We start from the raw sequence: 17,113 nt of genomic DNA, 5'->3' as shown, positions 1-17,113 counted from the left end.
TAGTCCAACCCCCTTTCACTCAACATGGGACTCGAACCCACAACCTGAAGTTAAGAGTCTCTGCCGACTGAACCGTTGTTGTTGCTGTTGTTGTTGTTGCTGTTGTTGTTGTTGTTGTTCTTCTTCTTCTTCTTCTTCCTCCTCCTCCTCCTCTTCCTCCTCTTCTTCTTCCTCTTCTTCCTCTTCTTCCTCCTCTTCCTCCTCCTCTTCCTCCTCCTCTTCCTCCTCCTCTTCCTCCTCCTCTTCCTCCTCCTCTTCTTCCTCCTCCTCTTCCTCCTCCTCTTCCTCCTCCTCTTCCTCCTCCACCTCTTCCTCCTCCTCTTCCTCTTCCTCTTCCTCTTCCTCCTCCTCCTCCTCCTCCTCCCCCTCCCCCTCCCCCTCCCCTCCCCTTCCTCTTCCTCTTCCTCTTCCTCCTCCTCTTCCTCCTCCTCCTCCTCCTCCTCCTCCTCCTCCTCCTCCTCCTCCTCCTGCTGTATCTGTAAGGTCCCTGGAGTCCCTGTTGGCTAAAAAGGGCAGGGGATAGATAGATGATCAATACATAGGTAGATAGATTTATTTGGTACCCGCATGTCTCGAGAGACAATGGAGTGAGCCTCCAGGGATGAAGTCAGATGCTGCATCTGCAGCACCAAAGTGACCATAGACAAGCCTGGTCAGTGTGTCTGAAGGTCCTGGGCTGCTCGGACAACAAGACTCCCCTCTTGGCCTCGTGGTCCAAAGGAAAAGCAGAACAACATGTTGAGAACCAGCTGGACTGCAGGAGTTGCTGGAAGGAGGTGTACAAGGCAGAGGTGGAGCTAGCTATTCTGGCACTCAGAGCAGCCCATAGGCGTGCACTGGCGGCAGGAAGCATCCCAGGGGTGTGTGGCAGTGGCGGCACATGTCCCAGAGGGGTGCACTGGTGGCGGCACGCATCCCATGGGCGTGTGCCGGAGCGTGTCCCAGGGGGGCGGTGGCAGTGGTGATGTCACCCCCTTCAGGGATGACACATGGGGCGGACCACCCCCCACTGCACCCCCCTTTCTCCACCAGTGGTGCAAGGCACCATCCAACCTCCTTAGGGACTCCACTCCTGAGATACTTTTTTATGTCTTGCATTTCCCCAATACCAAGACTCATTGTAGCTCACACAAATTAAAACAACACAGCTTTTTCTGTTGTGAACTGCCCCAGGATCTTTGGATGAAGGAGGGGGGTATGCGAATTTAATAAAATTTAATAGAATTATTTATAAGGTAAAGGACTCCTGGACGCTTGCGTCCATTTCACCCAATGTCCACGGCAAACCCAGAAGTAACTGGTGGGTTTGCCGCTGGTTGCACATGTGCAGGAGCGGTGATTGCCATTCGCGCATGCACAGAAGCAGCGATTGCCACCCATGCCTGCGCACAATGGCACCTCTCCCAGCGACCCGTTTTGACCTCCGGACAGACCTCCAGAATGGATTATGGTCGCAGGTAGAGGTTCCACTCAATAGGTAAAGGTAAAGGACCCCTGGACAGTTAGTTCCAGTTAAAGGCGACTGTGGGGTTGTGGTGCTCATCTCGCTTTCAGGCCAAGGGAGCCAGCGTTTGTCCGCAGACAGCTTTCCAGGTCATGTGGCCAGCAGGACTAAACCACTTCTGGTGCAACAGGACACTGTGACGGAAACCAGAGTGCATGGAAACACCATTTACCTTCCCACCGCAGTGGTACCTATTTATTTACTTGCACTGGTGTGCTTCTGAACTGCTAGGTTGGCAAGAGCTGGGATCAGAGCAACGGGAATTTCCCCCATCGCGGGGATTTGAACCTCCGACCTTCCAATCAACAAGCCCAAGAGGCTCAGTGGTTTCAACCACAGTGCCACCTGCGTCCCTCATAATTTATATAATACTAATAATCAGGGAAGCAGGCATTTCAGCCTCCCAAAATATTCTGCAGCTGACCTTAAGGTTACTGAACTAAGGATCTACAAAGTCACATTGCAGCATAAAGTCATTGGATGTGCACCAGGGCAAGAGGTTCCCTTGTGTATTGAATCAGCATAATCGATTTTAATCACACTTTATGCCTTAATTGGTTTACCGATGCCAAGATGTCTGCGTTATCAACAACTGTTTTTTAATGGCCCTTATTATAAGGTAATTGTCACCACCTATAATTTTCTGCCTTTCATTTCCTTCTGAACCCACCGTGTACAATTGCACACACCCCATAACTGTGTGTGTTTGTGTGTGTAATTCAGGATAACAACCCATGAATCTGATGAAGTAGGCATAAAGCCCACGAAAGTGCCATAATAAATTTGCTAGCCTTTCAGGTGTCACAAGACTCTTTGCCGTTTCTTCCTGAAACTTGTTATTCCAAGTAATACTACAGCTATTGAGGACGACGGCACTGTTGCAAAGAATCAGCTTTAAAGTAATCTAATCATTCTGTTGCCTGAAGCAAAACTTCTCAAAAAGCACGAATATTCCAAACACTTCTGAGCCAGCCTAAAATTGGTGAAGCTGCAGTATTTTACATTTAGTGGAATCTGTTCTCCAATGTTATTCTTTTTTTGTGATTGTGGACAAGATAAGCTTTAGGTTAGGCATCTAAAACGAGCAGAGGTTCATTTGCCTGCTCTTTCCTGTCGAGCGAAATGATTGGCGCTACTAGTGCATCAAAAAATAAAGGACAGGGGGCAAGAAGCTGCGAAAATGACCGTCTCATTGTTTGCCTTGAGACCATTCCTCAAACTCTTGATTTGTTTCGAGCCTTGCGGACGGAAGGCAGCCGCCTTCTTCTCTCTGCAGCCAATATAATCCCAAATCCATATTTATTGGGATCCTCACAGCTCCACCTTATTGACTCAACGTCGCTCTCTAAACAATAGCCGAAAGGAACAAGGATCTCTCATCGCCACCCGCCCTGAGACAAGAGCCTTAAATATAAAATGGGAGAGATAATAAATGATGTCAGCTGTAGTATCCCATTAGATAAATATTGCTCAGTATTAATTGCTATGTTGTTCAAATACTGGCTCCCAGATGTCTGCTGTCCTCTTGAGACACCTCAAGTTCTTCTGCAGAGATGGAAATATTTGGGAGTAATGCGGGCAGGGGGTAGGAGTTTGAGATTCTTCCTGCCAGTCCCACTCCCAGCCAGTGATGGTGAGACACCAGACCCCATGGTCCTCTGCACAAGTAGAAGTATATAGTTTTGCCTGCATTGCAGGGGGTTGAATCTAATGGCCCTTTGGGTCCCTTCTGACTGTACAGGTCTATGATTCCATTTACTGTATGCTTGTGAAACAGGGACCATAAACACCATCTCCAGCTCCTCGAAAGATTCCATCCCCGAAAAATTGTACACATTGCTTGGGAAGACAGGCGAGCTAATATCAGTGTACTGGAAGGAGCAAAGATCACCAGTGTCGAAGCAATGATTGTTCAACATCAACTTCGTTGGACTGGTCATGTTGTGTGGATGCCTGATGATTGTTTTCCAAAGCGACTACTCTATTCCAAACTTAAAAATGGGAAGTGTAATGCTGGTGGTCAACAAAAGAGGTTTAAAGACTCTCTCAAGGCAAATCTTAAAAAATGTAGGATAAATACCAATAAATGGGAAACAATGGCCTGCGAATGCTCCAGTTGGAGAACAGCCTTTACCAAAGGTGTCATAGGCTTTGAAGATGCTCAAACTCAGGATGAAAAAGATAAATGTGCTAGGAGGAAGGCACGCTTGGCAAATCCACACTGTGGTCAGCTCCCGCCCGGGAACCTATGTCCCCACTGTGGAAGCACGTGTGGATCCAGAATTGGCCTCCACAGTCACTTATGGGCTCAGTGTTAAAACCGTGTTTATGGAAGACAATCTTACTCAGCTCTGAGGGATTGCCGAAGAAGAAGAAGAAGAAGAAGAAGAAGAGGAAGAAGAAGAAGAAGAAGAAGAGGAAGAAGAAGAAGAAGAAGAAGAAGAAGAAGAAGAAGAAGAAGAAGAAGAAGAAGAAGAAGAAGAAGAAGAAGAAGAAGATTCCATGTAAACTAATGCAAAGACTGCCAGAACATAGACACCAGAAACTGGGCTATGCCTGTCCAGATTGGAGTGTAGCTGGGCCACCAGCCGAAGCTGATGGAAGGCTCTTTGCCCTACCAAAGTCATCTGAGCATTTTTGTGGATCCAGAGATACCCACAAGCTATGTCCCTGCTCCTTCAGAGAGAGTGTAACCCCATCTGGAGCAGGCCACACCCTGCCCATCCTGTCTAGGGAGCCACCCACTAATAGTGTTTCAATCTTGCCTGGATTGAGCATAAATGTTTGTTGGCTCTCGTCCAGTCCATTGCTGAGGCCAGACTTCAGTCTAGCACACCCCCTGCCACACCTGCAGGTGTCAAGGAGAAGCAGAGCTGAGGATCATCAAGGTGTTGCTGGCAACGCGCTCCAAGACTCCAGGTGGCCCCACTCTGCAGTTTCATGCGGATGTCGAACAGCAGGAGGGGGGGTTAAAATCGAACCCTGTGGAACCCCACACCGGAGACTCCATTGGATAGAAGAACACTCCCCAAGCACCGCCCTCTGGAGACGGCCATCCATGTAGGATTGGGACCACTCACCCCTAATTCAGGGAAGCCACTCTGGGGAAATAACATGTTCAATGGTATTGACAGCCGCTGGGTGACTGAGCAGGATTTCAAGGGACACTTGTTGTTGTTTAGTCATTTAGTCGTGTCCGACTCTTCATGACCCCCTGGACCAGAGCACGCCAGGCACTCCTGTCTTCCACTGCCTCCCGCAGTTTGGTCAAACTCATGCCAGTAGCTTCGAGAACACTGTCCAACCATCTCGTCCTCTGTCATCCCCTTCTCCTTGTGCCCTCCATCTTTCCCAACATCAGGGTCTTTTCCAGGGAGTCTTCTCTTCTCATGAGGTAGCCAAAGTATTGGAGCCTCAGCTTCAGGATCTGTCCTTCCAGTGAGCACTCAGGGCTGATTTCCTTCAGAATAGAGAGGTTTGATCTTCTTGCAGTCCATGGGACTCCCAAGAGTCTCCTCCAGCATATTTCTCCCGGCAAAGGTCATCACACAGGGTGACCAAAGGCATTTCCATGTCAAAACCCAAACCCCAGTTGAAATGGGTCTAGAAGAGTGGTTTCCTCCAAGAGAGCCTGGATCTGACCCACAACCCCACACTCAGGGTCCATGCCCAAGAAGGGAACATGAGCAACTGGCCAGGAATTAGTTGGGTTTTCCGAATCCAGGGAGCATTTTTTAAGGAATGCTTTTATCATTGCCTCTCCCCCACCCCTTTTTAATTTTTTTCAATGCAGAATTACAACATAAATTACAAACATTGAATCTAAAATAAAGCAGTACAAACAAGCAAAACAAAACAAAACACTAGAAAAAAACATAACAGACAACCCCCCCCAAAAAAACCCATCTACAAATAAGATATCATCATTCTGATCGTTATGTACGTATGCACATATTGATTTCCTTCCTTTGTTCTAAGACCTCGAAATTTTTACTCTTTCTAAATTGTTGTGTCTAATGTAGATTACCTCTGTCTTTATACTTTTTGCACCATTTTTCTTTTTCTTTAACCCTGCAAGACCTCATTCGTTACATACCGATATGCTTACTCCAGAGTATATTTTTTTCATATATGTTTAGCACATCCCCATTCTTTTAATAATTTTTGGTCCAATTGTCCCCCTATGGATGCTGTGAGTCTTGCCAGATGTATATATTCACAAATTTTAATTTGCCATTCTTTCATTGATGGAATTTTTCTCCCTTTCCAATTTTTATGAGCATCCTGGCAGCTGTTGTTGCGTAGATATCATTGCCTCTTTTAGGCGGGTGGAGGACCTCACGCCCCAAATACACAGCTCTCAGGGAGGCAACCCATTCAGATGTGTAAATAAATTTGTTGTTTCTTGACTGTGACTTGTTCTTCATTTTATGGGACTGACTTGTGACTGTGACTTTTGACTTCATTTCTGTGACTTGTTTTCGTGACTGTGTGGAACCCAATCAGCTACTGATTGATTGATTGATTGATTGTGTGACTGCAGAAATGGATAAAAGCCCCCCCTATCCAAACAATGACTATCATCAGTGCATGTAAGGGAATATATATATATATATATATATATATATATATATAATCTACAATACTATCTTATTTATTTTATAGTACAGTACATTGAATATTGCTTTCATTTTATGGATCAATGGCTTCGTTAGATAGTAAAATTCATGTTAAATTGCCGTTTTAGGGGCTGTTTTTAAAAGTCTGGAACAGATTAATCCATTTTGCATTACTTTCTATGGGAAAGTTAGCCTTGGTTTTAGAATGCTTGGGTTTTGGAATGGACTTCCGGAACGGATTAAGTTTGAGAACCAAGGTACCACTGTACTCTGTTATTATTTTTATTATTAATTTATTGAGTTTATATACTGCCCTATACGCAGAGGTCTCAGGGCAGTTCACAGAAAAGATCACAGTATATATAATCAGAATAAAAACAACAACCCAATAACCCTCCCCCAAGAAAAGAGCCACATTTTAAAAGGGTATAGGATGTCAATCAGGTCCACCAAAGGCCTGGTTAAAAAGGAACGTTTTTAAGGTGTATAATGAAAGTGCCAGGCAAACTTCCCTGGGGAGAGCATTCCACAGACAGGGAGCCACCACAGAGAAGGCCCTGTTCTCGTGTTGCCACCCTCTGGACCTCTCGAGGAGGAGGCACACAAAGGAGGGCCTCAGAAGATGATCTCAGGTTCCAGGTAGGTTCATATGGAAAGAGGCAATCCTTGAAGCATTGCGGTCCTGAGCCATTTAAAGCTTTATAGGTAAGCGACAAATGCCAAATTTATGATGGAAAGAGCGATGTTATCTACGAAGGAGATATATGGAAACCATCTGGACTTAGTGGAGGAACGGGAAATCCACACAGGATTATTATTTTGCTTATCGGCTTAAGGAGACTAACAGAAGAGATTGTAAAGGAAAAATAGAAATTATATGAACAAGATATGATGTGGAAACACCAAGATAAGACTGAATAGAATTATGAATTTTGTTTGGACTGATTGGGACTGATTTGGACATTAACGCAGTAATAAGAAGATGATCTGAATCCCCCTTTGGATCTTGAAGTATGGGTTCCCCCAACAAAATTTAAAAATTTGGCTTTGTAATTTAGAATTTATGTGATGTGATTTAATTTGATGTGATTGGCCAGTTAATAAAAATTATTTAAAAAATAAAATAAAGCTTTATAGGTAAAAACCAGCACTTTGGACTGGGCCCGGAAACTAATTGGTAGCCAGTGCAGTCGGACCAGGATCAGTGTAATATGCTCAGACTGTCTTGCTTTGTTGTGCAACTTGGCCGCTGAAATCTGCACTGGCTGAAGTGTTAAGTTGTGGATGAACATATCAGACGACACAGCGATTTTTCAGACAGCTCTTGTTTATTCATAGGCCAGAACAGAACTGAACTGAAGGGTTCAGCCAACCTGCTTATATAGAGCTCAACTACAAAGCAACAGTAACAACTTTCTGTAACTATCCAATCACTGAACGTCACTTTCAATTCCTTATATGCAGTGGCGTAGCGTGGGTTGTCAGAACCCGGGGCAAGGCAAGTAATTTGCACCCCTAACCCGTGGATTTGTGCCCCCTAACCTGTGGATTTGCGCCCCCTAACCCTAACCCCCAGATGTTGCGCCCGGTGCGGCCGGCCCCCCCTGCACCCCCCACGCTATGCCACTGCTTATATGCATATGCGGACCTGAGTGAAAACTATCTACAGTATCCCCCTGCTGGCCCAGGGTGAAAACTTCAGTGCATAACATGAAGTTTCCAAACCGTCTCCAGAGGCAGCCCTACATATAACGCATTGTCATGATCCCCCTAAAAGGGTGTCATCGCGTCCTCTCCCCCCCCCTTTCCTCCTGCCCCTTTTTCCACACACTTTTTCTTGTGGATGCCTCTCTGGCACCCAGTTCCGATTCTGAGCTGCTTGTGGCTGTGACCTCAGACCCCTTAACACAGTTACACACAGTGATTTTTTAAAAAATAGAATAATATAAGCAAAACATCAAATCGTCTTCTTTGCAGCCCGAGAAACCAGCCCGAGAGGCACAGGTAAGCTGCTCTAAGCTCCCCACAAAGGAATTAAAAACCACAACGTTATTTATTAAATCCGTAATCTGAATACTGTCGATTTATTTGATTCCATTCAAGGATCCCTTCCTATGAAATATCTCAAGGCGATGTCACAGAAAACACACACATAAAAAGCGATTAAAAACAACTCTACACGTGAAGAGAGTTTAAAACAATTCCCTGTAATGCACGTGTAGTATATGACTGTTTTCAAAGGCTTTTAGGTGCTTTTGATTTCCCCCCTAATGTTTTAGATACGTTTTAAATTGTAAGGATCTGATAACTTGTTGTTTGATGGCCTCTTCCCTCTCCCAGGCTCCCTTTGGAGGAAAATCGGGACAGAAATTCATTAATTTATTTAATTACTGTCATGATGATGATGATGATTACAGCAATAGTAATAATAATTACTACCGGCGTAGCGGTGGTGTAATGGTTAGAGCATTGGACTAGGACCCGGGAGAGAGAATGTTTTTTCATATGTGGAGGACCTGCAAAAGGGTAAAAGACTATTGGGGAATAATTCATAATGAATTGGGGAAAAAAGTTTAAAAGTACAGTCATATCTCATGTTACGTCCACTTCATGTTACGTTCTTTCAGGTTGCGTCCTGCGGCGACCCGGAAGTACCGTAAAGGGTTACTTCTGGGTTTCGCTGCTCGCGTATGCGCAGAAGCACAAAATGACGTCACACGCATGTGCAGAAGCGGCGAGTCACAACCCGCGCATGCGCAGATGCGCCGCTGTGGGTTGTGCTCTTTTCATGTTGCGAACGGGCCTCCGGAATGGATCCCGTTCGCAACCAGAGGTACCACTGTCCTTTTCCAAAAAAAGCACAACCAGAGTCTTTTTGCTGGGGATAATTCAGACGGAAATTCCCAGGTGTCAAAAAATTGTTATTTATATATGCCACTACTGCAGCCCGGTTTTTTTGTTAGCCCCAAAATGGAAAACGAGCGAGGTCCCAACTTAAAGAAGAATGGCAGCTTAAACTGATGGAATATGCGCAGCTTGCAGACTTAACATAGAGAATAAGAGAACAAGAAGAACATACATTTAAAGAAAATTGGAAAATGTTGAATATATGGGGGGAAATTGTGTATATCTGAAAACGTGGGTGGCATTCAGATAAATTGAATAGTGCGGACAAGTTTTGATGGATGTAATAATGGTTTGGTTTATGTAAAATATGCAGGGATTTATGTTATGCAAAATGAACCACAGAAAGAGACGAAGGGAAGTCATCGACATTTTAAGGTTGTTGAAATATACTCAGAGTCGAGTGTGGATTTCATCCTCTTTATTCAGCTCATAGTAGTGAGGAGGAATTAAGTTCCCCCAGAATGTCTGCTTTATATACATTTTTTACACAATGGGCCCCACATGATTGGCTAATTCCGGGATTCACCTGTAGGCCAATCAGGTTGTGGATTTACTTCCACCTGGAGCTGGATTGGGTGGCTCCTGTGGACCAATCAGACTGCTGCATTCTGAATCCTATTGTTCTAGGACCAACCAGACTGCTGCATTCTGAATCCTATTCAACTCAGTACATAACAGTTGTTTAAATGAATATTCTAAAATGTAAAAATAATATTTAATAAAAAATAGAGGGGGGGAATTGAATGGGGGGTGGGGAGGAACCTTGTATGCTGCCTTGAGCCCCTTAGGGGAGAAAAAAGGTGGGGTATAAATGCAAAAAACAGAATTTCTTCCCTTCTACGCCAGGTCTGCCCGTCTCACAAGCCATCCAACTCCTGCAGGAGAAGCTCGCTGCCTTCCGGGTGACTCTTCCGGACTTCCACCTGCGTGCTGTCTGCGATTACTTCCACAACACCTTCATCAAACATTATGGGCTGCACCAGTTCATCCTGGCGCAGGAGAGGGACCGCTGCCAGACCTTTGCCAGCCTGGAGGTCTACGCTCCCCCCAAGCCCCTGCCTCTGAGGCGGGGGACGGAAATCAGGGCCTGGAAGTACCAGCAGCAGCTGGCCGCAATCTCTGCAGCAGAGGAGGAAAAGCAGGCCGAAATGGAGCGGATCAGGGCAACCTTGTGCAAAGAGAGGGAGAACATGCTGGAGGAGGTCTACAGGAGTGTCCGGACGCAAACGGCGACCCTGGAGAAAGAGGTGAGCTTGGGGCGTACAGCTTCCGGGTCATGTGGTCAGCATGACTAAGCCACTTCCGGCGAACCAGAGCAGCGCACGGAAACGCCGTTTACCTTCCTGCTGGAGCGGTACCTATTTATCTACTTGCACTTTGACGTGCTTTCGAATTGCTAGGTTGGCAGGAGCAGGGACCGAGCAATGGGAGCTCACCCTGTCATGGGGATTCAAACCGCCGACCTTCAAATTGGCAAGTCCTAGGCTCTGTGGTTTAACCCACAGCACCACCCGCATCCCTAAGCATCTGGGTAGGCTTGTCTAAACAGGAATGCCTTCAGCAGACGCCAAAAAGAATATGGTGAAGGCGCCTGCTTGAGATCAATAGGCGGGGAGTTCCAAAGTGCACCAAATGACCAAGAGCCGGGGTATTGCGTGGCAATTGTAGTGGCAATTCCGTGGATCGAAGCGGTCGAGTGGGCACCTGTCGGGGTAAGGCGATCTTGTGCACAAGGTCGCCCCCAGCTGTTAACGTCTTTCTATGCTAATAGTAAAGAGACGCAGGTGGTGCTGTGGTCTAAACCACTGAGCCTAGGACTTTGCCGATCAGAAGGTCGGCGGTTCAAACCCGGAGTCATTCGCGACTGGACCTAATGGTAGGGGTACCTTTAAAGGTAAAGGTAAAGGGACCCCTGCCCGTTAGGTCCAGTCGTGGCTGACTCTGGGGTTGCAGCGCTCATCTCGCTTTATTGTTCAGCTTCCGGGTTATGTGGCCAGCATGACTAAGCCACTTCGGCGAACCAGAGCAGCGCACGGAAACACCGTTTACCTTCCCGCCGGAGCAGTACCTATTTATCTACTTGCACTTTGACATGCTTTCGAACTGCTAGGTGGGCAGGAGCAGGGACTGAGCAACAGGAGCTCACCCCGTCAGGGGGATTCGAGCCGCCGACCTTCTGATCAGCAAGTCCTAGGCTCTGTGGTTTAACCCACAGCACCACCCCTTTATGCTAGTAGTAACATCTGGAACTTGACACTACAGTTCCTGGCAACTGGGGTTCAGGAGCTCACTGCCTCTAGCAGTAGCGATTAGTGGCCATTGGCACCCTGATTCAAACCTCCAGCATCTCCCTGTCTTCCCCTTGCCTCGTTGCAGCCCCCTAGGTAATCCCACCAGCCCCCAGGGTGTGGTACTTCTCACTTAGGGATCTAGTGCGTCGATCCCAGTTTGCACCACAGCTTCCACTCGTTGCAAAACTACGGCCTTTGGGTCTCCCGGTTCCAGCAGCCTGTTGACAGCACCTCAGAGTTCCATCTGTAGCTGCCTTGTCCAAAACTTTCTCCCCAGCCCTGATCTGCATAATCAAGCTGTGACGCGTCTTATCGCCCTCGAGATGGAAAATCTCCTCCTTGCCGAGACTTGCTTCCCTGCCTGGGAGCGCACTGTTTGAGGAAACCGAATGAAACTCCGACGTGTTTTTACTATTACTGCCAGCCCATCTACGGAGTGGAATTAATTGGCAATTAATGCTTACACGTGTGGCCCTCAACCCGCTGCCAGCAACGGCCGCGGGTGAGTTCAGAGAACGTCACCTTTTGAACTCGAGCCGAGATGTCTATCCTGGAGCGCTCAGTGGGTTGTTCAGCGTACCACCCTGTGCGCAAATGGGGAAAAAACCCCAGCACCCATCCTTCCTGGTTCCTCGGATTGGGTCCCGCTGCCGTGGACATCCTCGAGATCCGATGGCTCTCCTCCAACCTCGATCAGCTCCTGGGAGCTTGGCAAGAGGCCAGTCCTCACAGCTGCCTGACGGCTTCTGCTGACAGGTATCACAAACGTTGCCTCCCTGACCCACATTGGCCCCCACACTCTCTCCCCGGCCCCTCCCCGGCCTGCTTGCCAGTTCCCAAGCTCCACCCTGGCTTCTCGGAATGCGCAAGGTCAAAACCTTTGCAGAGCTAGTCGCTGAGAAGCGGCAGGCCTTGCAAATATCGGCGGCAAACATGGCGGCCGGTGGCGGCCATGTTTGTTTACGAGGCACCTGTTTGCCAAGCAGGTGTGGGAATCTAATTTTAACAGCGAAAGGGGGGCTGTGCATACCCTCCAAGTGTCCCGATTTTCCAGGGAAAGTCCCAGAATCACAGGAGCCATCCTAGTTTCTGATTTGATCTGGAAATGTCCTGCTTTTCCTTTTCCCACATCTCAGAGAACACATTAAGATGGAGATGGCAGCCAAGTTTCTGCGGCATGCAATGAGGATTTGCGAATGCATTTTAATTGTTAGGTGCCGATTTTGCCGAGTGATTTTATTGTACTGAAGCTTTCAGAATTTTGTCTACAGTGGTATCTCGGGTTGAGAATTTACCCGTATTTTTTGCTCTATAACACGCACCCGACCATAACACGCACGTAGTTTTTAGAGGAGGAAAACAAGAAAAAAAATATTCTAAACGAAACAGTGGATGTATGATTTTTGTGGTTCATGCTGTGGCCACAGACATGTGATCTGACAGTGAGTTTGGAGCAGCCCAATGCAAAAATCCTGAGGGTCCATGTGGATCCATGCTTTGTAACCACGTTTTTGCACCACTGCGGCCCCAGGCAACAGTGGGTGCGTGATTTTTTTGGTGCAAGATGTAGCCATGGACATGCTATGTGATCTGATGGTGAATTTGGGGTGACCCAGTGCAAAAATCCTGAGGATCCATGTGGATCTGTGCTTTGTAACCACGTTTTAAGGGGAGAGGGAAGGAAAAGCACTCAAGGGACAAGGAACATGCGTGGGGTGGGTGGAGAAGGATGCTGCTAATAATGCAGGAGAGGGGTATAAGGGGAGAAGGCTCCTCTCCTCTCCCACTTTGCTCCTTTAAAGCAAGCAGGCTCTGCTTTTCTCCCTCCTCCCCGCTCATCCCCAGCTTAGCGAGCTGAGTGGGGAGGAGAGAAGGACAGAGAGCCTGCTTGCTTTAAAGGAGCCAACTGGACAGGAGCTGCTTACACTCGTGTAAGCGGCTCCTCTCCTCTCCCGCTTTGCTCCTTTAAAGAAGCAGGCTCTCTGTCCCTCTCTCCTCCCCACTCAGTGGCTCTTCTCCCGCTTTGCTGTTTCAAAGTGAGCCACGGAGGAGGGAAGGAAGGGGAACCATGGATCCTCTGCTCACGACTGCAGCAGATCCCCCCTGCCACCCGTAGGCATTCCCTCCATAACACGCAGAGACATTTCCCCTTACTTTCTAGGAGGAAAAAAGTGAGTGTTGTGGTGCAAAAAATACAGTAATTCGTTCTGGAGGTCTGTTCTTAACCTGAAATTGTTCTTAACCTGAAGCACCACTTTTAGCTAATGGGGCCTCCCGTTGCCACCACCGCGCGATTTCTGTTCTCATCCTGAAGCAAAGTTCTTAACCCGAGGTACTATTTCTGGGTTAGCGGAGTCTGTAACCTGAAGCGTCTGTAACCCGAGGTACCACTGTATATGCCAATAACAATTTGAGGTTGAGTTTGACATGCTCAACAACCTCAAACGACCTTGCTGTGCTAGGTAACCATTTTGGAAGCCCAGGCAGCAAGCCCAGGTTCATTCTAAGTCTAGCGGAAGTGTCAGAAGCCACAGTGCCCCTGTGTTTGTTTTCCAGACTCTGATGTCTCTTGTCCGAGAAGCGATTAAGGCCCAGGTCCAGAGTCTGCACGATATCATCCAGAACGAGATCCAGGCCACCTTTGAAATCCTTCAGCTCCGGCTCCAGAAGAAGGCCTTGTTGCTCAACCCGCCTGCCCCTTACCCTCCACCCTACAGCCCTGATGGGAGGAAGACCAGCAAGCAGAAGAAGCTGAAGGAGTTAATATTGGAGGCTCAGATTAAGGAGAGGGAGAAGGAGGAGAGGGAGAAGGAGAAGGAGAGGGAGAAGGAGAGGGAGAAGGAGAGGAAGGCGGAGAAGAAGGCGCAGAAGGCGGCACAGAAGGCTGCAAAAGACGAGAAGTCAAAGAAGAAAAAGAAGTGAGGGCAGCCTTCAGGTTCTCCCAGGCATGCCCTAACATTCTCAATCCCATGCCTGTGTTCTCTTTTCCAGGTCTTCTTCATCCTCTGGCCTTGAGGAGGAGTCTCAGTGCCACAGTAAATTTGTGCCTGGGGCTTCCCCACTTCAGACTGCAGGTGGGACCTCACTTTCCTTCAAACATATCCCATAGAAAACTTGCGCGTCAGGGGGGAAGTTCCTTGCCTTCCTCTCTGACACGCTAGTTTTCCATGGAGATAATTTTCTCTCCCTCGTTCACGCGAACCCCTCCATCTTGCAGCCTTCAGCTGTCTCGTCCAGACATGGGTTAACTCCCTCACTGAGAACAAAGCCAAAGTCTCTTTGTTCACAGGGGTAGAGATTTACAAAGAAACCCAAACAGATGTGTGCACCTAAATGTAGATACGCCAACATTCACCAAAACATCAGAGGTTTTCATTCCATCTTTCTCAACAAAAATTCTTCCCACCAGGCTTATGGAAGGATGAAGAGACTGTTTTGGATGCTGCAAAGGGTTCATCATGAGCTCCCTCTGTCTTTACTGTTCCAAATAAACTAAAACATTTAATATTTCTTTCAACTCAAGCTGGCATGTGGGGTTTTTTTGGGGGGGGGCATTGTTTTAAATAGCCCTCTGAGTTCCCCCTGGCAGGCAATCCTGAAAAAAATCTGCTTAAGCCGGCGTAGCCCTGTTTGCCAGTTCACAGCCTTCGGTCCCGATCCAGCTTCTGACTGCACACAGACCATGGCTGGGAATTTGTCAAAATGTGACACATCCCATTCAAAGGGATAGACCACATCTGTGGGCGATAATGGGCACAGAATCCCAATTGCACACATACTGACCACAGACCCTCCAAGTGTCCCTATTACAGAAGCCATCCCGATTTCTGATTTAATCCCAGAATGCCCTGCTTTTCCTTCGGACGTCCCTGATTTTGTCGGAGAAATGTTGGAGGGTATGGAATGGGACGTCCCTATTTTCATTGGAGAAATGTTGGAGGGTATGGAATGGGATGTTCCTATTTTCATTGGAGAAATGTTGGAAAAGGACGTCCCTATTTTCATTGGAGAAATGTTGGAGGGTATGGGATAGGATGTCCCTATTTTCATCGGAGAAATGTTGGAGGGTATGAAGAAGGACGTGCCTATTTTCATCGGAGAAATGTTGGACAGTATTGAATGGGACGTCCCTATTTTCATTGGAGAAATATTGGAGGGGGTGTAATCAGCGTAAACTGGATCAGTCTGGTTATTTCAATGCATTGTTATAACCCAGTCTTCAGCATTCAGGGAGAATGTTTGGAAATCTAAGTAAGCGAGTTGGCACACTATGTTGCAATAGGGAGTAAATCACACACACACACACACACACACACACTATTTAAAAGCACGTAAAACAAATCCAGATATTTTAAGCAAATCCAGTGGCATTTAACCTCTCATTCCGCTCAGGTCTTCCTCTCTAGGAACCTCTCGCTTCTGCCCTTTCGTAAACAAATCAAACAGGAAGGTAAGTCAGCCTTGGAGACCCCACCCTTCCCAAACACCCCATCCATTGCTTTCGACTTCTGAGACATATTTTCGGGAGTCTTGCTCTCGCCTTCCATGGGGTTTCAGGGGGAGATCAGACATCGTTTGGGGCTGGTGCCCTGAATCCAAGCAGATTGGCCAATTTCCTTCCTGAGACCACGGCAAGACGACTAATGTCCTCGAAATATACCCTGTATTGATTTCATGCTCTTCATTGCAGCGTGTAAAACAGTGACTGAATTGCCCCCCAAACCTCAGACTTTTATATACATTATTTACACAATGAGTCCCGTCTGATTGGCTGATTCTGCTTCCCTCCTGGAGCCGGATTGGTCTTTTCCTGCAGGCCAATCCGTTGTCGCATTCTACGATCCTACCAGCCTAATAGGCTGATTCACTTCCTCCTGGAGCCTGATTGGTCTTTTCCTGCAAGCCAATCAGGTGTTGCATTCTAGGATCCTACTTGTCTATTGTTCTAGGATCCAAGGTTAGGAAATAACACCCCCACTCTCCCCGGAGCTCATAGGGAGGGATGTGATCACCATGACAGGGTCCCCAAGACCCAGAACTTACTGGAAATAAGAGGGAAAGGTCTGTGGTTGAGGGGTGGGGAGAGGAACTAATACGATGGAAATATCTAAGATGAAAGAAGCATCCGTTGAATGGGGATATGTTCATAGAATCTTAAGAGTTGGAAGGGACCCAAGGGTCATCTAGTCCAACCCCCTTCAATGCAGGAATCTCAGCTAAAGCATCCATGATAGATGGCCACCCAATCTCTGCTTAAAAACCTCCAAGGAAGGAGAATTCACAACCTCCCAAGAGAGTCCGTTCCACTGTCAAACATCTCTTGCTGTCAGAAAGTTTCTGCGTATGTTTAGTCGGAATCTCCCTACTTGTAACTTGGAGCCATGGGTTCGCGTCCAACCCTCAGAGCAGGAGAAAACAAGCTTGCTCCATCTTCCATGTGACAGCCCTTGAGGAATTTGAAGATGGCTATCCTATCTCCCTTGAGTCTTCTCTTTTCCAGGCTCTTTTCCAGTTTCTGTGTTCAAACAGTGGTGCCGCAGTTAATGAAGGTAATTGAGGAGCAAGCTCTGTGATTTAGCCAGCCTTGTTAATTACGGCATGAAGAACTTCCAGGAAGAGACATTATTCCCCAGGGAATTGGCCCTTAGACTTCAGGGTGTGATATGACATGATAGCCATCTTCAAAGATGGGCTGTCCCGTGGAAGATCCTGTCGTTTTCTGCTGCTTCGGAGGGTAATAATAATAATCAATTTTATTTATACCCCACCCTCCCCAGCCAAGACCGGGCTCA

General features: G+C 47.3%; 1 protein-coding gene across 5 annotated transcripts in view; it reads left to right on the top strand.

Moving 5' to 3' along the window:
* LOC310758668 (uncharacterized protein C8orf74 homolog) overlaps window positions 1–14,838 on the top strand; it is a 78,794-nt gene extending 63,956 nt beyond the window's left edge. For all 5 annotated transcript variants that reach the window (XM_083605499.1, XM_083605502.1, XM_083605500.1 and 2 more), the window contains 2 exons: window positions 9,877–10,277; window positions 13,878–14,838. In XM_083605499.1, coding sequence (XP_083461625.1) covers window positions 9,877–10,277; window positions 13,878–14,243 — 767 coding nt within the window. In that variant the 3' untranslated portion in view covers window positions 14,244–14,838. The remainder of the gene's footprint in view (window positions 1–9,876; window positions 10,278–13,877) is intronic.
* The last annotated feature ends 2,275 nt before the right edge of the window (window positions 14,839–17,113 follow it).

Source organism: Podarcis filfolensis (assembly GCF_964270895.1).
Source record: "Podarcis filfolensis genome assembly, chromosome: 3".
NCBI lineage: Eukaryota > Metazoa > Chordata > Lepidosauria > Squamata > Lacertidae > Podarcis > Podarcis filfolensis.
Note: the sequence above shows the minus strand (reverse complement) of the source record. Positions and strands in the feature narration are given on the sequence as shown.